General features: G+C 47.0%; 1 protein-coding gene across 2 annotated transcripts in view; it reads left to right on the top strand.

Annotated features, from left to right (window-relative positions):
- The window catches only part of ascc3 (activating signal cointegrator 1 complex subunit 3), a 246,923-nt gene that overhangs the window by 211,254 nt on the left and 19,118 nt on the right, over positions 1-16,551 (top strand). For both annotated transcript variants that reach the window (XM_079276288.1, XM_079276289.1), the window contains exons 35-36: positions 9,445-9,556; positions 9,666-9,800. In XM_079276288.1, coding sequence (XP_079132414.1) covers positions 9,445-9,556; positions 9,666-9,800 — 247 coding nt within the window. The remainder of the gene's footprint in view (positions 1-9,444; positions 9,557-9,665; positions 9,801-16,551) is intronic.

Raw genomic sequence — 16,551 nt, 5'->3', positions numbered from 1 at the left:
GGGAGAGGACGAGCAGGAAAAGCATATATTTTGCGCAGATATCATATTTTACACACATTACTGGGTACATTCCATAGTTCAAAAACACAAATATTTTTTTTTTTCATTTTTTGTGTGGCTCATGGTGGGGCCATGCCCCATGGCCCTCTATTGACCAGCCGCCACTGCCCACAGGTCTTCCAGTAAATCAAAACTGATTTTTGGTTCCAGTATGACAAACATATTTTGGCTTTATTGCATGCTCCTTAATCAACAGTTGTATACTGGCCCTCTTAAATTCAGCTTCATGTTACATCAAATGATATTCAACGTCATCAATTTTCTCTGTGAATGCGCAGATCCCCTGACACTGTTATCTCCACGCAGATGTGTTTTATATCTGAACAGCTAATCTATCACCGCCGCTTTCATGCTTTGATTCCCACTCCACACATACACACACCCACACAGTTACACACTGACAGAGGTGCAGGGTCCCATGGGTATCGTAAAGCTCTGCAGGCTGACTCCCTGCGCCATCAGGAGCCTAATGGTGATGATGCTAATGGCCATGACTTAATCAGACAGGCCCTGCCACCAGTAAAGATCTGTGAAATGTGTTCAGTAATAAACAGTCAGCGCTTCGAACCGCGTGCTGTTAACATGTGGGGTGATGGGAATGAAAGAAATACTTAACATTAAACGGCCATTAAATTTGACTATTACCCGTCTAAACTGCTGCTTCCAGCCCACAAGTGAGGCTGTGATTACTCCTCCCTGCTCCCAACTGCACAGTAAATGATTCTGTATGATGATCATGAAGATATCATTTGTTTTAATGTAATAAGGGAAGATCGGGCGGGCGATTTCTTTTAAAGGTTTGCATGCATAATGCAGAAAACTGTAAAATGACCTTAATATAATTTTCCCCCTCACCTGTTAACTGACTTATCGTAGTCATCCTAGCTATTATTGCTTTTTTTTTTGCTTTTCTCAATAACTTAAAGCTCCACTTGGACAGTTTTTTGTTTGATTTCAACATTTTCGGTCCATGTTCATCGACATACTCTGTGTGGTTGATCCCCGGACTCTCAGGGTAGTAACCCATTGTATTACCATTTTCATTTTCTTCATTAAAAATTTAAAATTGCACCAACAAAACATGTCATGGAGGCAACATATACATTCATTTATTTTTATTTTTTAATAACCCATTCTTCCACACAGCCACAAAACAAAGGAAAACCTGAGGAATACAAAAAAAAAAGGATATTTTTCTTGGAGCTAGTTATGGATCCATTAGTTGTTCTGGGTTTGGACCAGAAGACCAGACTGTTGTTGTCAATGGACAAAAGAAACATGGCCGATTTGAGCCTTAGATTCAAGAGGAGCAATGCTGATTCCGTCCATGTCAAGGGACAGTAGACCTCTTCAGTTTTAGCTGCTCCACTGACATATTTCTCTTGCAAGGATGCAATGAGGGTTCATGAAGTTTGCCAACCCAGTGTGCAAGTGGACGAGGAGTATGCCTTTTTAAGTATCTTGGAGTCTCGTTCACAAGCTAGGGTTGGTTGCAGTACAAGATTAACAGGAAGATAGGTGCACCACCAGAAGTCACACAGGCATAGTGGCTCTCAATTGACTGGTCCATCTACGATACAATCCTCACCTATGGTCATGAGGTTTGGAAAAGAATGATACAACTTGCAAGGTGACTGGGCTCAGCCTTAGAGATAGGATGATCAGGCAACGAGTCAGTTGAGGGGGTTCGGCTTGGTCAGGATCAACACTACACACATCCCTGTGGATGTATTCACATCACATCCAACTGGTAGGAGACCACGGGGAAGAGAGGCTGAGGGACTATGAATCCTTTCTTGCCGGGGAATGTTTTGTGATCCCCTGGAACTGGAGGACAAGGCTAGGGAAACTGACTGCTGGACTACCTGACTGACTTCCTCGACCTAGATAAGTGTGGATAGATGGAAATGACAAGTACTTTCATGAGATTATCAAAATACTATATGCATGTTTAATACATTTTAAAACCTTTCCTTTTTAATTGTTGAAAAGATTTCAATGGATCACCTTGGTAAATATCTCAAAGGTCAGTAACCCTAGCAGCCTTCTACTCCCCTAACCCACATGTTTTCAGTCAGAACTAGTGGCAATAAAGAATGCATTTTAATGACTTGCATGTTTCTAACAGCAGATTTGTATTCCATCTTAGCTTTCTGAAACAAACAAAATGAAGATCTCACACAAAACTGTATTGCAACTTATACAGCAATTTACAAAGGACCATCTCCATCAACTGTCACACGAGAACAACCAGATGGCACTCAAAGAGCCCAAATAACCACCAATAATGTTCTGTGAACAGTTCTCCAACTTAACCAGGACATATTTGACATTACATTACTGCCATTACCAATGTATACAGGGTTTTTCACCCTTGCAAACGAAAGTTACGAACGTAACTACGGTTCTATGAATCCTGGATGACCGCCAGAGGCAGTGCTTAACACTGGATATCTTCCGTCGCGCGCATGCGCAGGTCGAATATTTATATCAACAAAGTCACGTGTGACCTCGGATGACCACCGTCGTCTATAAGTTCCGGTGTCATCCTGAGCTCAGTCCTATGGAATCTTCTCGCGAGTTCACGGGATTCCGAGTGACCAAGAACTCTGGCGGTCATCCAGGATTCATAGAACCGTAGTTACGTTCGTAACTTTCGTTCTATTTCATCCTTACTGACCGCCAGAGGCAGTGCTTAACACTGGATGACTTATACCAAAAGAGTCACAAGGAAGCACAGTAACTACCCCTTATAGCTCCGGCAGAGAAAATTGGCCAAGAACCCTCCCCAGTGGGTGAGGGTTGGCAACGTTAACTCTGTAGTGTTTGGTGAATGTGCTCAGTGATGCCCATGAGGCCGCCGCACATATATCCCCCACAGGCACACCACTCAGGCTTGCCCCCGGTGTGGAGACACTCTTGGTAGTGACCCTTCACCCCGGATGGCCGAGCGCAGCCGCTCGCCTTGTATGTATCGGCAATGGCCTCCACTATCCAGTGGGACAGGTGCTGTTTTTCCTTTTTTTTTTTTTTTTAAAAAGGAGCACAGCCCTTCTTAGGCTCACCATAACTGACTATGCAGGCGGTGGCTTCCATATAAGCTCTGAGGGCCCACACTGGGCACAGCAGCCTTGACCTCTCCTCTCCCGATGGGGGAGGGGGGGGTCAACTTTGCCAGCTGGATAGGCCGGTTTATATGTGAACGTATCCACCCCCTTGGGAGAAACACTGCCTTAGGCCAGAAAGTGACACCCAAGCCATCTGAGTTCCACCTCAGACATGATTCTTCCACTGATAGGGCATGCAGCTCGCCCCCACATTGAGCTGAACTGACAGCAAGGAGAAAACCGTCTTGCTGATAGCCATCTAGGCTCCGCCTGTGCCAGGGGTTCAAAAGGACCAGCATAAGGTGTCCAGTACCAAGGGTAGGTCCCATGCAGGGGAGACCGGCCCTTATCCAGGAGGGACTGTAGAAACTCAGTACAGCAGGCACGGGGCGCTGTACTGGGACCTTGTTCTGAGCCGCACACTAGTCGGAGAACAGCTTCCACCTGTTTCTTGTACTGCAGGCAGGTAGACGCGCACTGGCATTCAGAATAGTCCGTCAGACTGGTTCTATGCAGCCACTCAGCATCCGGTCGGGCCCTCCCGTGACCCCTAATTGAAGGCGGCAGGGATTGGAATGCCAAATCCGACCCTCTAGTTGCGACAGGAGATCCCTCCTGTCGGGGAAGAACTCTGACAAGCTTATAGCAAAAGCAGAGGGACTGGTGGAAAGGCATAAAGAAGATCCTCTGGCCACGTGTGAGCCAGGGCATCTTGACCCAGAGGGCTGGTCCTCTCCGTCAGGGAGACCCAGTGGGGGCAGTGGGTCGACACGTCTGGATGCAGCCGCCACTCCCCCGGTGGAGGCTTGTAACGGAACAGGAAAACCACAACCTTGTTCCATTCTCCTGGTGGGTACATTGCCCACAGGCTGGTCACGCGATGGGCCTCCCAAGTCAGAAGGCCACGGTGATCCCCGTAGCAACTTCTGCAGATCTGGTGCCCCATCGATAGTTCATGGGAAATCACAGCAGAGGTGCTGTCCACCGGACAAGCACATGCTTTCCCTTCAAACATGGAAGGAAGTGCTCGAGCGCTAGCTCTAGAACCTGGACCTGCGGTCTTTCAGCAGACAACTGCCCCCAGGCTGTCCTGTTCTGTCACCCTGCACCCCGCCTTGAGAGGCAGGTATCTGTTGTGACAATCTCCTGGTGGAATGGAACCGAGCCCCTGGGGCTCGGTTCCTGGGACACTGTTCGCCAGATATGCACTCCCTCCATGGGGATAGTGAATAGATGAATAGACACTGTTTCGATAATATTATTGCCCTGTATCTGTGCCACTTGGCATCCAAGTGAAGGCTGTTCAGCCATCCGCACTGGGGCGACAGACAGGCCCTCATAGGGCCACACTAATGAAGGTTATGCTCTGAGAAGGGCTCAGGTAGCTCCTCTCCATGTTCACCTTGAGGCCCACCGGGCCACGTGAGAGAAGGCGAGCAGTGTCCTGTGGCGCCTGAAGCCGGGACGGCGCCTAGGTCAGCCAGTCGTCTAAGTACGGCAGTATGTTCACGCCCTGCGATTGCAGGGGGAAAGGACAGCAGTAACACACTGTGGACACCCATGGGGAGATGGGAGAGTCCGAATGGAAGCACCCAGGACTGAAAGTTGTGGTGATGCACCATGGGAACAGGCGTCGATAGACGTGAACCACTCTCCCTTGGAAATCCGCTGATGGGAGAAAGAACCCCGACAGCCGGCCTGGAGACATCTCCTGGCACCCCTGCCGGGGGGGACGGGGACGTAAGTAGGGTTGTATAGGTAGCGGTCTGGCCTCTCAGCAGGACGCCGAGGCCTGTTGCGGCTACTAGGGTAAGCTGGAGGCTGAGAAAACGGCCTTGTGGGGCCAAAAATGGGACCCCTAGGTCTGGGGGTGCAGGCATGTCCCTGCAAAGACCAGAGAACTGCTGCCTGGTCTGGCTAGCTCTAACAGTCCGCTGAAGCGCCTGTACAGCAGCTGACTCGAACAGCTCACCAGGCTCCACTGGGACAGTATGGAGGGTCCTCCTACATGTCTCAGATAGGGGTGACTGCGCCAGCCAAACCTGGCGGCGAGTCTGAACCAGGGTGGACATCATACATCCACGTTCCCTCGATATGAGCGCAAACGCCTGCAATGAAGCATCACTGAGCAGAAGCGTCGAAGTAGCCCGCTGCAGAGAATCTGCGAGGGAAAGCATGAGGTGGGAGAGGGAGTTGTCGATACGGTGCACAGCGCTGCTGTGTCCTAAGCCCTGGATAGCAGGTCATCTTTGACCCGACATTGGGTCGAGGGCACCTGGCATCGGGCCTCAGAGTCTCCTCAGGGGAAACTGATGGACGCCATAGTCATCTAACTGGCTGGCATACGTGCAAGGCCAGATTTGCCACCTCCTGCATGGTCTGATGTAAGGCGGGAGAGAGCCCTGGTGTCTCCACCATGCACGCAACTCCCTCAGATATTCCTCGGAGGGAGGAACAGAAAAGGTGGTGAGGGCGGGAAGGTGCCTGAAGAAGGCACTCACAGGTGGATGTTCCAGCTGCTGTGTATGCCCGGCGTGCAAGCGCCATACAAATGACCAGGGTAGGTTGGTCTGGATTCAGCTGCCCTGACAGGGGGAGGTAGACCTCCCGCATCAGGTGTTCCACTTCGGCCAGCCTAGCAGACCTTACTGCTCAAGGCGTGATGCCGCAGGTCCTGCCTGGGTTCTCCCTGCTAGGGCAAAAGGTCAGGGCCGTCCTCCGGCTGAAGAGGAGCTATACAGGTCCTACAGCCGGGAGAGTTTAACATGGCCGCGATTCTGGTGGAACCCTTGTCCCACTAGTTTATGCGGAATTCCAAATCAGTCCGAGCGGGAGCGCTCTGCTGAATGTTGAGAGAACAGGCAGGGGGCAGTCAGTGGCGAGTGATCCTTCGGACACTCTTCCCTTGGCCAGCCGCTGCGGATATTGGTGACCCACCAGTTAGCCTGAGCGAGAGCACTCTGCAACTGTGGAAACAGGTCAGGCAAAGTCCTTATAGTGAGAGGGGCGAGGACACTCTCTAAGCTCACTCTCTTCACTAAGATAGTTGCTGCAGATATTAGTGTCCCCCCAGTTAGCTTGAGCGAGAGCACTCTGCTACCGTAAAAAACGGACAAAACAGAACACAGTCCGTACAGTGAGAGGGGAGCGAGGCCACTCTTCACTAAGATAGTTGCTGCCGATATTGGTGTCCCACCAGTTAGCTTGAGCGAGAGCACTCTGCCACTGTGGAAACAGGTCAGGCAAAGTCCTTATAGTGAGAGGGGCGAGGACACTCTTCACTAAACTAGTTGCTGCAGATATTGGTGTCCCACCAGTTAGCTTGAGCGAGAGCACTCTACCACTGTGGAAACAGGCCAGGCAAGTCCTTATAGTGAGAGGGGAGCGAGGACACTCTTCACTAAGCTAGTTGCTGCAGATATTGGTGTCCCACCAGTTAGCTTGAGCGAGAGCACTCTGCTACTGTGAAAAACGGACAAAAAGAACACAGTCCTTACAGTGAGAGGGGAGCGAGGACACTCTTCACTAAGACAGCTGCTGCAGATATTGGTGTCCCACCAGTTAGCTTGAGCGAGAGCACTCTGCCACTGTGGAACAGGTCAGGAAAACAGTTCTCATAGTGAGAGGGGAGCGAGGACACTCTCTTCACTCGGATAGTTGCTGCGGATATTGGTGCCCCACCAGTTAGCTTGAGCGAGAGCACTCTGCTACTGTGAACTGTGACAGCCGTAAGGATACAAAGTTAATGGCCACAGCCCCAGTATCAGCTTTGTTCAGCTAGTTTCCCACTGAGTTAACCTGAGCGAGGACGCTCTGTTAACTGACAGCTGTAAGGATACAAAGTTGATGGCTACAGCCCTAGTATCAGCTTTGTTTAGCTAGTTTCCCACTGAGTTAACCTGAGCGAGGACGCTCTGTTAACTGTGACAGCTCTGTTAACTGTGACAGCCGTAAGGATACAAAGTTGATGGACGCAGTCCCAGTATCAGCTTTGTTTAGCTAGTTTCCCACTAAGTTAACCTGAGCGGGGACGCTCTGTTAACTGTGACAGCCGTAAGGATACAAAGTTGATGGCTACAGCCCCAGTATCAGCTCTGTTTAGCTAGCTTCCCACTGAGTTAACCTGAGCGGGGATGCTCTGTTAACTGTGACAGCCGTAAGGTTCACAAAGTTGATGGACGCAGTCCCAGCTAGCATCCAAGTTAGCCTGAGTGAAGACACTGCTAACTGCGAATTACGTCAGATGTAAAGATTAAATCTCCATGTACACAACGCCAATGCGGATCTAGTGTCTCACAAAGTTTGCCTGAGCAGGAACACTCTGCTAACTGTGATAGCCGTAACACTGTGAAGGGCGGGCCGACAGCGTAATTCTACGCTCTCGTTAGCGCGCCACTCGATTACTAGAGCGGAAGCGCTCTGCCAACCGTGGAACAAACAACTGTTATAGAAAACAATGTTAATCGATCTTACCGATTGCTGTCATCACGACTTAGCTGGCCCTTATCAGACTGGTGACGACCGATGATAGGGGCGTCCACCAGTCCGTGGCTCGATGTCCGAACGGCGAACATACCGTTCCCTCCGAAGAGGGACAGCTCGTCGCAGCCTTTGGAGGGCGAGAGAACCGCAACTCCGACCGGTAGTCACAAGGCTACAGCGACGAGCTCTAATATGTCTTGATCGTAGACACATCCTTGTTTATGCTACCATGGTAGCTAACCTGCGACGCGAGAAGAAAAAAAGGACTGAGCTCAGGATGACACCGGAACTTATAGACGACGGTGGTCATCCGAGGTCACACGTGACTTTGTTGATATAAATATTCGACCTGCGCATGCGCGCGACGGAAGATATCCAGTGTTAAGCACTGCCTCTGGCGGTCAGTAAGGATGAAATAGAACATACCTTTAGGACATTTGGCATCTGTTTCTACCAGCTTTATTGAAAGCATGCCTGGTTTCCTTTGCTCTTTTATTAGACTTGTACACACCATGCACAAACTTTGATTACTTTTCTGCTGAGCCTCATGTGGTAACTCTTACTAAGCAGTGCTGAGCATGGAACCTATTTTGTCTGGCTACTGGTTATCTTATTTCAGGTAATAATTTCAGGCTGTAGCTTTTCTTCACACCACAACAGTGTGTACCAGGTTACAACCAGCAACAATGTATTGAGGCAGTAGTGACGAGCCATTTTACCATTGCTACCTTTGTGTTTCATTTGGCCCTAATGAGGTTCCATCATCACTGGTACATCACTGAGGAGGGTGAACCCCTGTCAAGTGTCTTAGCTAATCTTATCCTGTATGTTATGGTATCCGGGATATGATGTTAACATGGAACCTGATATTGTTGTGTACATGTTTCTAACACTACCCAGGGAGTCTACTGTGTTGGATTCATGTCAAAACCAAAACTGGACAAACCCAGTTTGTTTTTTCTTCCAGGTAGTCATCATAGCACTGTTTATCATGTGTTTTGTGTTACTCACTAGTACAAAGTGATGTGGTGACATGCTCATGAACCCCTCGTCACACCGGAAAGTGGCCCAGTGATGTTAATTCAACATGCTTGTGAAATAGATGGTAACAGAAGCTCGGTGATGTAGTAAAACTGGCAGGACTAGTTGGTGAACTAATGCCACCAGCGAGTTTAGCGCTAATGTGCGGGTCGCCTGGTAATATGCTAGCGAAGATCACAATAGCTCTCCAAGCTGACCAGACAAGAAGTTCACAGTTTAATCAGGACATGTACCGGTATTTGTACAACATATTGTACATACATATATCGTATAACTGTCTGCAATCCCTGCCACTGTTGTGGAGCTTTTTTAGAATACTTCTGCTTAGCGAGTTTATGGATGCTTCAACACAGCTAAAATAAGCTACGCTAGCTCCCCCTGTTTTGGACCCTCTGGCTCTTGTAATTGGCTAACCCTACAAATGAATGTGTCAAAATTGTGTGACTTCGCCTTAAACTAAAACACTCAACCAGGATACTCTGTAGCTCGCCTGTAAACAGTCAGTGAGGAGTTATGATGTAAGCAGTGGAATTCAACCTGCAGCATATGTCTGCTTGCACTCCCTCAATCATTACTCAGCACATCTTCAAAATGTCAAACAATATTTCTATCTGCTTAGCCTCTCCTTCCATAGGGCAGTGGGAAAAGCAATATGAAGCATGTTAAACACAAGTTATCTGTTCAACAGAACAAATACACAGAATTCCTTCATTGCTGTGTGTTTAGTAATCGCACTCCTTCGTCCTGTGTTTAGTTATTACAGCCTAGAAGACATCAGCCACGAGTCCGTTAACAAGTACCTTTCCAACCTGGTGGAGAAAAGCCTGCGGGAGCTGGAATGCTCTTTCTGCATAGAGATAAAGGAGGTGAGTGAGTGTATTATTTTGATGTTATTTTATAGTCTGTGAAATGACACAAAGCTGTTTAACATGGGATCTGGTTGTGGTTTGTCAAATTGTTCCATTAATGCTCCAGGATGATCGGACCATTGAGCCACTGACCTACGGTCGCATCGCCTCCTATTACTACCTGAGGCATCAGACCATTGGCACCTTTAAAGAGCGACTGAAGGCGGAGCTGCCCATCCACGAGCTGCTCTCCGTCCTGACGGTGAGCTTCACACTGCCAACATACGGCTGTGGTTGTTATGCAGTGGTGGGGGGACGTCAGGGCCAGCAGGGCCTTCTCTGCTGGCCTAAACAGAATCACAAAGCTATCTATTTTATAATTTAATAATTTTTCTTAAATACACTACATGTATTATAATTTATAAAAATATTTTTCCCATTATCTTATGTTCTCATTGCACAGTTACTGTCTTCCTCAGTTGCTCTGCTTCCAGTGCAGCTTGTTTTAAGTAGAGCTTTTATCCAATCAGATCTCACCTCTGTGTCTCCAGGTAAGAACAGAGACCGAGGCCTGCAGACGGAGGCCTGCATCCATTTGCAGTTGAAGTGAATGGGGACGATATTGTTGATTGTCATATTCTTCAACCAATCAGATCTTTAGTTTGACATGTTGGGCGTATTCTTTGACGTATCAGCGCCTGCTCGCCGGCCTATAATGACGTCAGCATTACGTGCAGCTCAGTGAATGCCGTGAGGTGCAGAGTGCGCTGTGATTGAGGATGATGGGTAGTGAATCACATCATGTGATGCAGCTCAGCCAATCAAATATGGGAATTCTGACTGAGTGAGATGCACCATGACATGGGGCTGAGACGAGGAAAGACACTGCAGAGCAGTATGTTCAATGCTCAAGTTGTGAAAGTAAAATCATAGACGATCTCTTTGGGCCATGACGTGTCATTAAGGAATGATGGTGGGTCCCACAGCCAGACCAGCTGAGAACCACTGTCCTCCATGAGCGCAGAAAACATTATATTCTCCTGAATATAAGCTTCTGCATTTTCCAGATGCTCTAGTACTATTCAAACGTATTGCAAGTCTCGTACCGCACGTGACGTATGTTTAATACGTACATAGTTACAGCCTTAGAAACTGATAATATATGTGGCGCCATCATGTGGTTATAAGGTGGTATTTCAGCTGCAGGACAACAGTGAAGGCCCAGGTATAAAATGCACAGCCCGCCACTGTTGTTGTGTCACCACTGTTGGGAATCTAAAGGAGCGTTTTTGGGTTATCAGCATTTAAGAAACTGAATTCTTGACATCAATAGAATTATTAATGTATGTAACAATTATTAATGATTATTAATAACAACGGGGCACCACCCTGCGAACAGGGACCAATAACCAAACGATAAAACTAAGTCTCATAATTAGTGGTCACTCATAATGTCGATAATCGGGTGCGACTACACATTCAGTGATGTCCACAGTGACGGGTTAAGTTCGTACACAGGGCTACTACATACAGTTTCATTACATACATATGCACAAGTAATCACAGACGACTGCTCCTTAAAGTGTAACAGAGTTTATTAAATCAAAATAGAAAATTATCAAATCAATTAATATTGCAACCAACAAACGTCATCACACAATCTTATATTCCTAATACCTAAAGTCAAATGAATAAAATGGATGAGGGTGTGTGTGTGTGTGTGTGTGTGTAGGTGTGTGTGTGTGTGTGAGAGCAAAAGGGGGGGGGGAACGAGGGAACAGCTCAGTGACGTGTGACGTAGTTAGGACGTGGTGACGTCTCATGCGTGCGACCCAAAATGGCGGTTAGCCAACAGGGGACCCGGCGTCTACATGTGGTGGCTGTTCAGCACGTAGCTAGATTAGCTCAAAGCTATATGTGTGTGTGAGGCACCCGAGGGCACGGGGTTACCCAAGGGCTGCTGACTATGTGTGTGCAGGTTAGTGAGAGAGAGGGAGCAGAGAGAGAGCTAGAGGAGGGGGGTCATGGATCAAACTCTGTGTGCGGTCCGCGTTGTAGTGAGAATGGAGAGCGCTGGCCGTATCGTACACAAAGTGATGCTGTCGGTAGAACTGCCGGCAGTTGTGTACGATAGCCGAGATTCCACATTTCACTCACAGAGCTGATTTAATGAGGAGAGAATATCACACTGAGTGTGATAAAACAAATGAAAATAAATCCCAAACAAAACAGATCTTCATCACTGCGGTGAGATGAGGATTGTTTTCCTATCACCCCGAAACTCGGTCGGCGAGACGAAGGTCCAGCCACCATAGGTTCAGTCTTTCAGTGATAATACACAAACTCTCCATTCACTAGCAGCGATGGACCTAATTGCAGACAGTTACAGCAGGCAATACACAATATAGCGGGGGTCCGTGGTCCGCGTTGATTGCGCGATGGCGCGGTGTAACAAGACAGTGATTTAACACAACAGGATGCGGGAAGAATAACACATAAATGAATAAGCTATGCTAAGCTATGCTAAGCTATGCTAAGCTAAGCCCAGATACCATGAATCTTACTGTGAGAAGCTTCATTCGATGGGGCTCGTTCCCGTGATGGGAATTGATCAGACCTCGAGTGTTGACTCGGGAGCGCAGCTCTCGGAGCGGGCGCATACTGTGAGTAGCTCGGTCCTCAGGAGTCGGTCGCACCCGGTAGCGTGGCTCGCTCTGGAGTGGACGCAGGCGTTTGAGCTGGCGCGGATGCAGGCTCGGCTGGGCATCGGCGCGGCGTTTGAGCTGGCGCGGATGCAGGCTCGGCTGGGCATCGGCGCGGCGTTTGAGCTGGCGCGGATGCAGGCTCGGCTGGACATCGGCACGGCGTTTGAGCTGGCGCGGATTCGGGCTCCTCGCTGCAGAGGGGAGGCCTGTGGGTTAACGTCGGTGGGGTACGTCGTTCGTACCTCCCGGTAATCATCGGCTGAGGAAGGGGGTTCGTCCTTGTCTTCCTGCCGGAGGATTTGATGAGGCCTGTGGTCCTCATGGGCCTTCCGTCGTCAGCGTGGTGCTGGGGGGGGGGGGGGGGGGGAGACGAGCCCGATGCATCTTTTGTTCCAGGACGAAGTCCAGAGGGAAGAGAGCGCTTGCGTGCCTCCTTCTACCCCGGAGGGATTGGTGGAAAAAGCCGTGAGGTGTGAGCTGCAGGCAGTTTTGTAGAAACAGTGGCTGAACCACAGGGGTCCTGGTGCTGTCTTGGCTCTCGGCCAATGAGATTGCAGCGGTGCATTCAGGTGACTTCAGGAACCATAGTTTTTTGGAGGGGGGAAATTTACACCCTAGTGTGAAATTCCTTCAGAGGAGGTTTGCTCTCATCAAACCACAATCAGGATGAAACCTTTGCTTGCAAAAGGGAAGGCCTGATTCTCTTTGTTCACAGCACATGTTGCAGCCATATGGTCAGACCCCAACACCACTTACGATGTTTTCTTATCAATTCACACATATGCCCTCTTTTAGAGGTGTGTGCAGTTACATAGAGAGATCTGTTGAGGTTCTTAATGTAGATCTTGTGCCGTGAGATGTTGCAGCTGTTGCTCTCTTGCTATGGTTGAAAGTGCTGGTAAATACAATGCATAAATATTCACAACTCTAGATTGGGACGTTGGAGGCTACTGGCTAAGTCGAGACTTTATTGTCTTCTCAGGCCAGTGATAGAAATGATCCCAGCGATGCACAATAGGGCTGTCGAAATAGGCCAGATATTGTTTTTGCATTATGTCCATGACACAGAGTCTGGATTCCATCCTTTTCTATGAACTTTTGTTGGACGCCCTGTTTCTGTTTATTGCTGTCACTCGCTTCTAAAGCTCACGATAGACAAGAAATGAGTATCTCTGGTATCTACGATACCTCCTCATTTCACTACAGAGACCTAGATAAGGGCAGTTGACTGGAGGGAGATCGCGTGAAAGTTTCCTACTTTCTGTTGGCTATGTTGTATGTCATTTCTATTGAATATCACAATGTAAAACGTGTTTTCTGTTTAAACGTAGAAAGATGCAGAACTCACCCATCTTTTAGTTAAGGGCGCACGTCTCCGGTCTGATGTGGAGCTCACAGCTGATTAGGGTTGGGTATCGTTTGGGGTTTTTCCGATACCGGTGCTAAAACGATACTTTTAAAACGATACCGGTGCCTAAACGGTGCCTGAACCGCTACTTCTTTCTTCAAATTGAACAATATATTAACTGTTTAAAGTATACTATAAATATAAATAAATACAAAACACTTGGCTTCAAACTACAGCTTCAAACTTTTTAACTATGAACAATATGTTAACTGTTAACAGTTTACAGTGTACTTAAATAAATATAAATAAATACAAAACACACACTCTGTACACACACTGCAGCTTCAAACTTCAGCAATTATTTTGCAGAAATATGAGCATATTTTCCATCTCTGGCAAAATACGACACGTCTCATGACTTATTTTATTGTACCAGTTGGTGGCGGAAATGCGCCAATTCATCGTTTGCCAACCGCCAGTTGGTCTCAAAGAAGAAGAAGAAGCTTCCGCGTGCCTGTGTTGTTGTGCTTATGAGCGGCAGCGCTAAGTACCCCATTGTAATAATACTATGAGTGAGGAGCGGAGGACCGAGTCCTGCTGCCAGGACAGAGTCATCAGAGTCGTGTAAAAAAAGTATTTCAATCGGCTCAGGCACCGAAAGGAGGCACCGAAAGGAGGCACCGAAATCTGCATTGTGTTTCGGTCCGGTAGGTACCGGACGTATAGGAACCGGTGCCATATTGGCACAGAGTTTCGGTACCCAACCCTACAGCTGATATGTATGTGGTTTGTTTGCATGACGAACAACGAAGAATAGAATATAGAAAAGAATGCCTACAGAGCAGGAGAACATCCACAAATGCTCTGCAACCTGATTCTAGACCAGGACAGAACCTGATTCGCTTGTAAGAGCCTGCCTTGATTTCTAATCAATACATCCAGTTATTGTAGCACTCACAGCTCCATGCACTGTACCTTTGTGTACACAGTCCGGGTTGCACATTTCTCTCATGCCATGAGATATCATTGAACGTTGTCCATGCACAGGTGTGTTTGTTCCAAGTGAAAGTCAATCAAAGAGTTCTGTCTCTCACATACTGTTTTCCAATTCAATTTCCATACACAAAAAAACATGAATTGTAAAAGTAACAGAAAAGTCAGACTACACTTGTCTTTAGTGCAATACTCTTTCTGTTGGATCGAAACAAGAGCTGAGTGTTTAGTGTAGCATTGCATCCCTGCCTTCAGTATCCGTCAGCAGGAGGTTTTTACATGAAGGCTGCTGTTTGAAAGACGTGTGATGCAGCTCTGTAGAATACCACTGAGACTCTGTGATAGGACAGAAGACACACCTGATTAGAAGAAGAGATTTACACTCTACTCCTATCAAATTAGCACCTTTGTCTGAGCTTCATTAACTCTGCTATTCTGCAGCTGTGGTGTGGTTTGTCGCCCTCTTCCTGTCACTGATTGACCTCGTGCATCCCAGCGGCTCTGGCTTGTGATTGGTGGGGTCAACACGAGACATGGCGGAGTCACACCTGTCGGTGGTGGGGATGGGTTTTTAGGTTTTTACTACTGCTTCTTATGGGTTTATATATTTGTGTATGTATATATATATATATATATATATATATATATATATATATATATATATATATATATATATATATATATATATATATATATATATATATATACTGTATATCTGTAACTATTCATATATTCATAGTGCAGTTCATCAATTCTTTTTAGACCAACATTGAGTCCTTAAATCACATTTTCTTTCAGGAACATGTAAATGAAAATCAAGTAATATTTTTGGTTTAAGTGCATTGTTCAAGAGACTGACACTTAATAATTAATTAGTTAAGAAGGTAATGTCTGATGGGCAAGATATCTAAAAAAGACAATTAAATAAGCAATTGAATATTATTTTGTATAGAATTAGGCCAAGGAACAAAAGATCATCTGTTCCAGGAACTTATATTTGTCTAACAAAGTCCTGCAGGAATATGAAAGGAATGAATGCCACATGTATTCCTTGATCATCTGTCCCCAGGGCTGAGGTCCAATAGTCCTCTTTGCTTAGGAAGGTTCTGAGTGAAATGACATAAAGTCTCTAAGAGGCCGCCATGATAAGAGCTGTTAGACATCTTGAATGCTAAGGAAAGGTGCTTCAATGCTTCCTTCATTAGCTCCTTTAGCATAGGAAACACTGGACCTTCCTGTAGCATCTTCTCAAGGCTCAGTAATAATGTAGTCTTTAGCAAACATTACTCAAACAGGAGGAAAATGTGCATTAGGACTATTTTCATCAGGTTCATACACATTTGATGCTCAAGTAATGCTGCATTCCCACTACATGGTACGCCTTGACTCGACTCGCTAGGAACTGGGTTTCTTTGGTAATTCCTGGTTTGTTTGCTTGCTTGCTTATTTAGATCCCCAGTAGCTACTGTATTGCAACAGTAAATACTACATTTGTATTTATACTTCAATCCTCAGAAAATACATCATTACACATCCATAACATTCATACTCACCAACTCAAAGCTTTTCCAAGAGTTCTATTAATAATAAGTTCATCTTTAACATGATTGAGAAAAGAAATCACAGCCAGCATAACCAGGCTGTGGTCAGACGTTCCTCAGTTTGGTTGGTGATGAAAGGATCCAGTGAGAGAACACGCTGGAGACACGGTCACGCAGCGGCGCTGTGACCATCAGCTCAGCATCCCGCCTACCTCGAGGGGTTGCTCTGTGAAATAGAACCAGAAGCAAGTTGAGCCCATGCTTTGGACGGCGCTAATAGTTTTTGGACAGCAATGGAGCTCTATGGGCCAGAGGAACAAGATACATTCGGCTTTGATACACTCACAATACAAGTTAATAGATTCATGTTTGGATTGCACATGGGAAAAATAGAATGTTTCCTGTTGTAGGAATTTCAAGACTGCG

Source organism: Melanostigma gelatinosum (genome assembly GCF_949748355.1).
Source record: "Melanostigma gelatinosum genome assembly, chromosome: 9".
In the NCBI taxonomy this organism is placed as follows: Eukaryota; Metazoa; Chordata; class Actinopteri; order Perciformes; family Zoarcidae; genus Melanostigma; species Melanostigma gelatinosum.
Note: the sequence above shows the minus strand (reverse complement) of the source record. Positions and strands in the feature narration are given on the sequence as shown.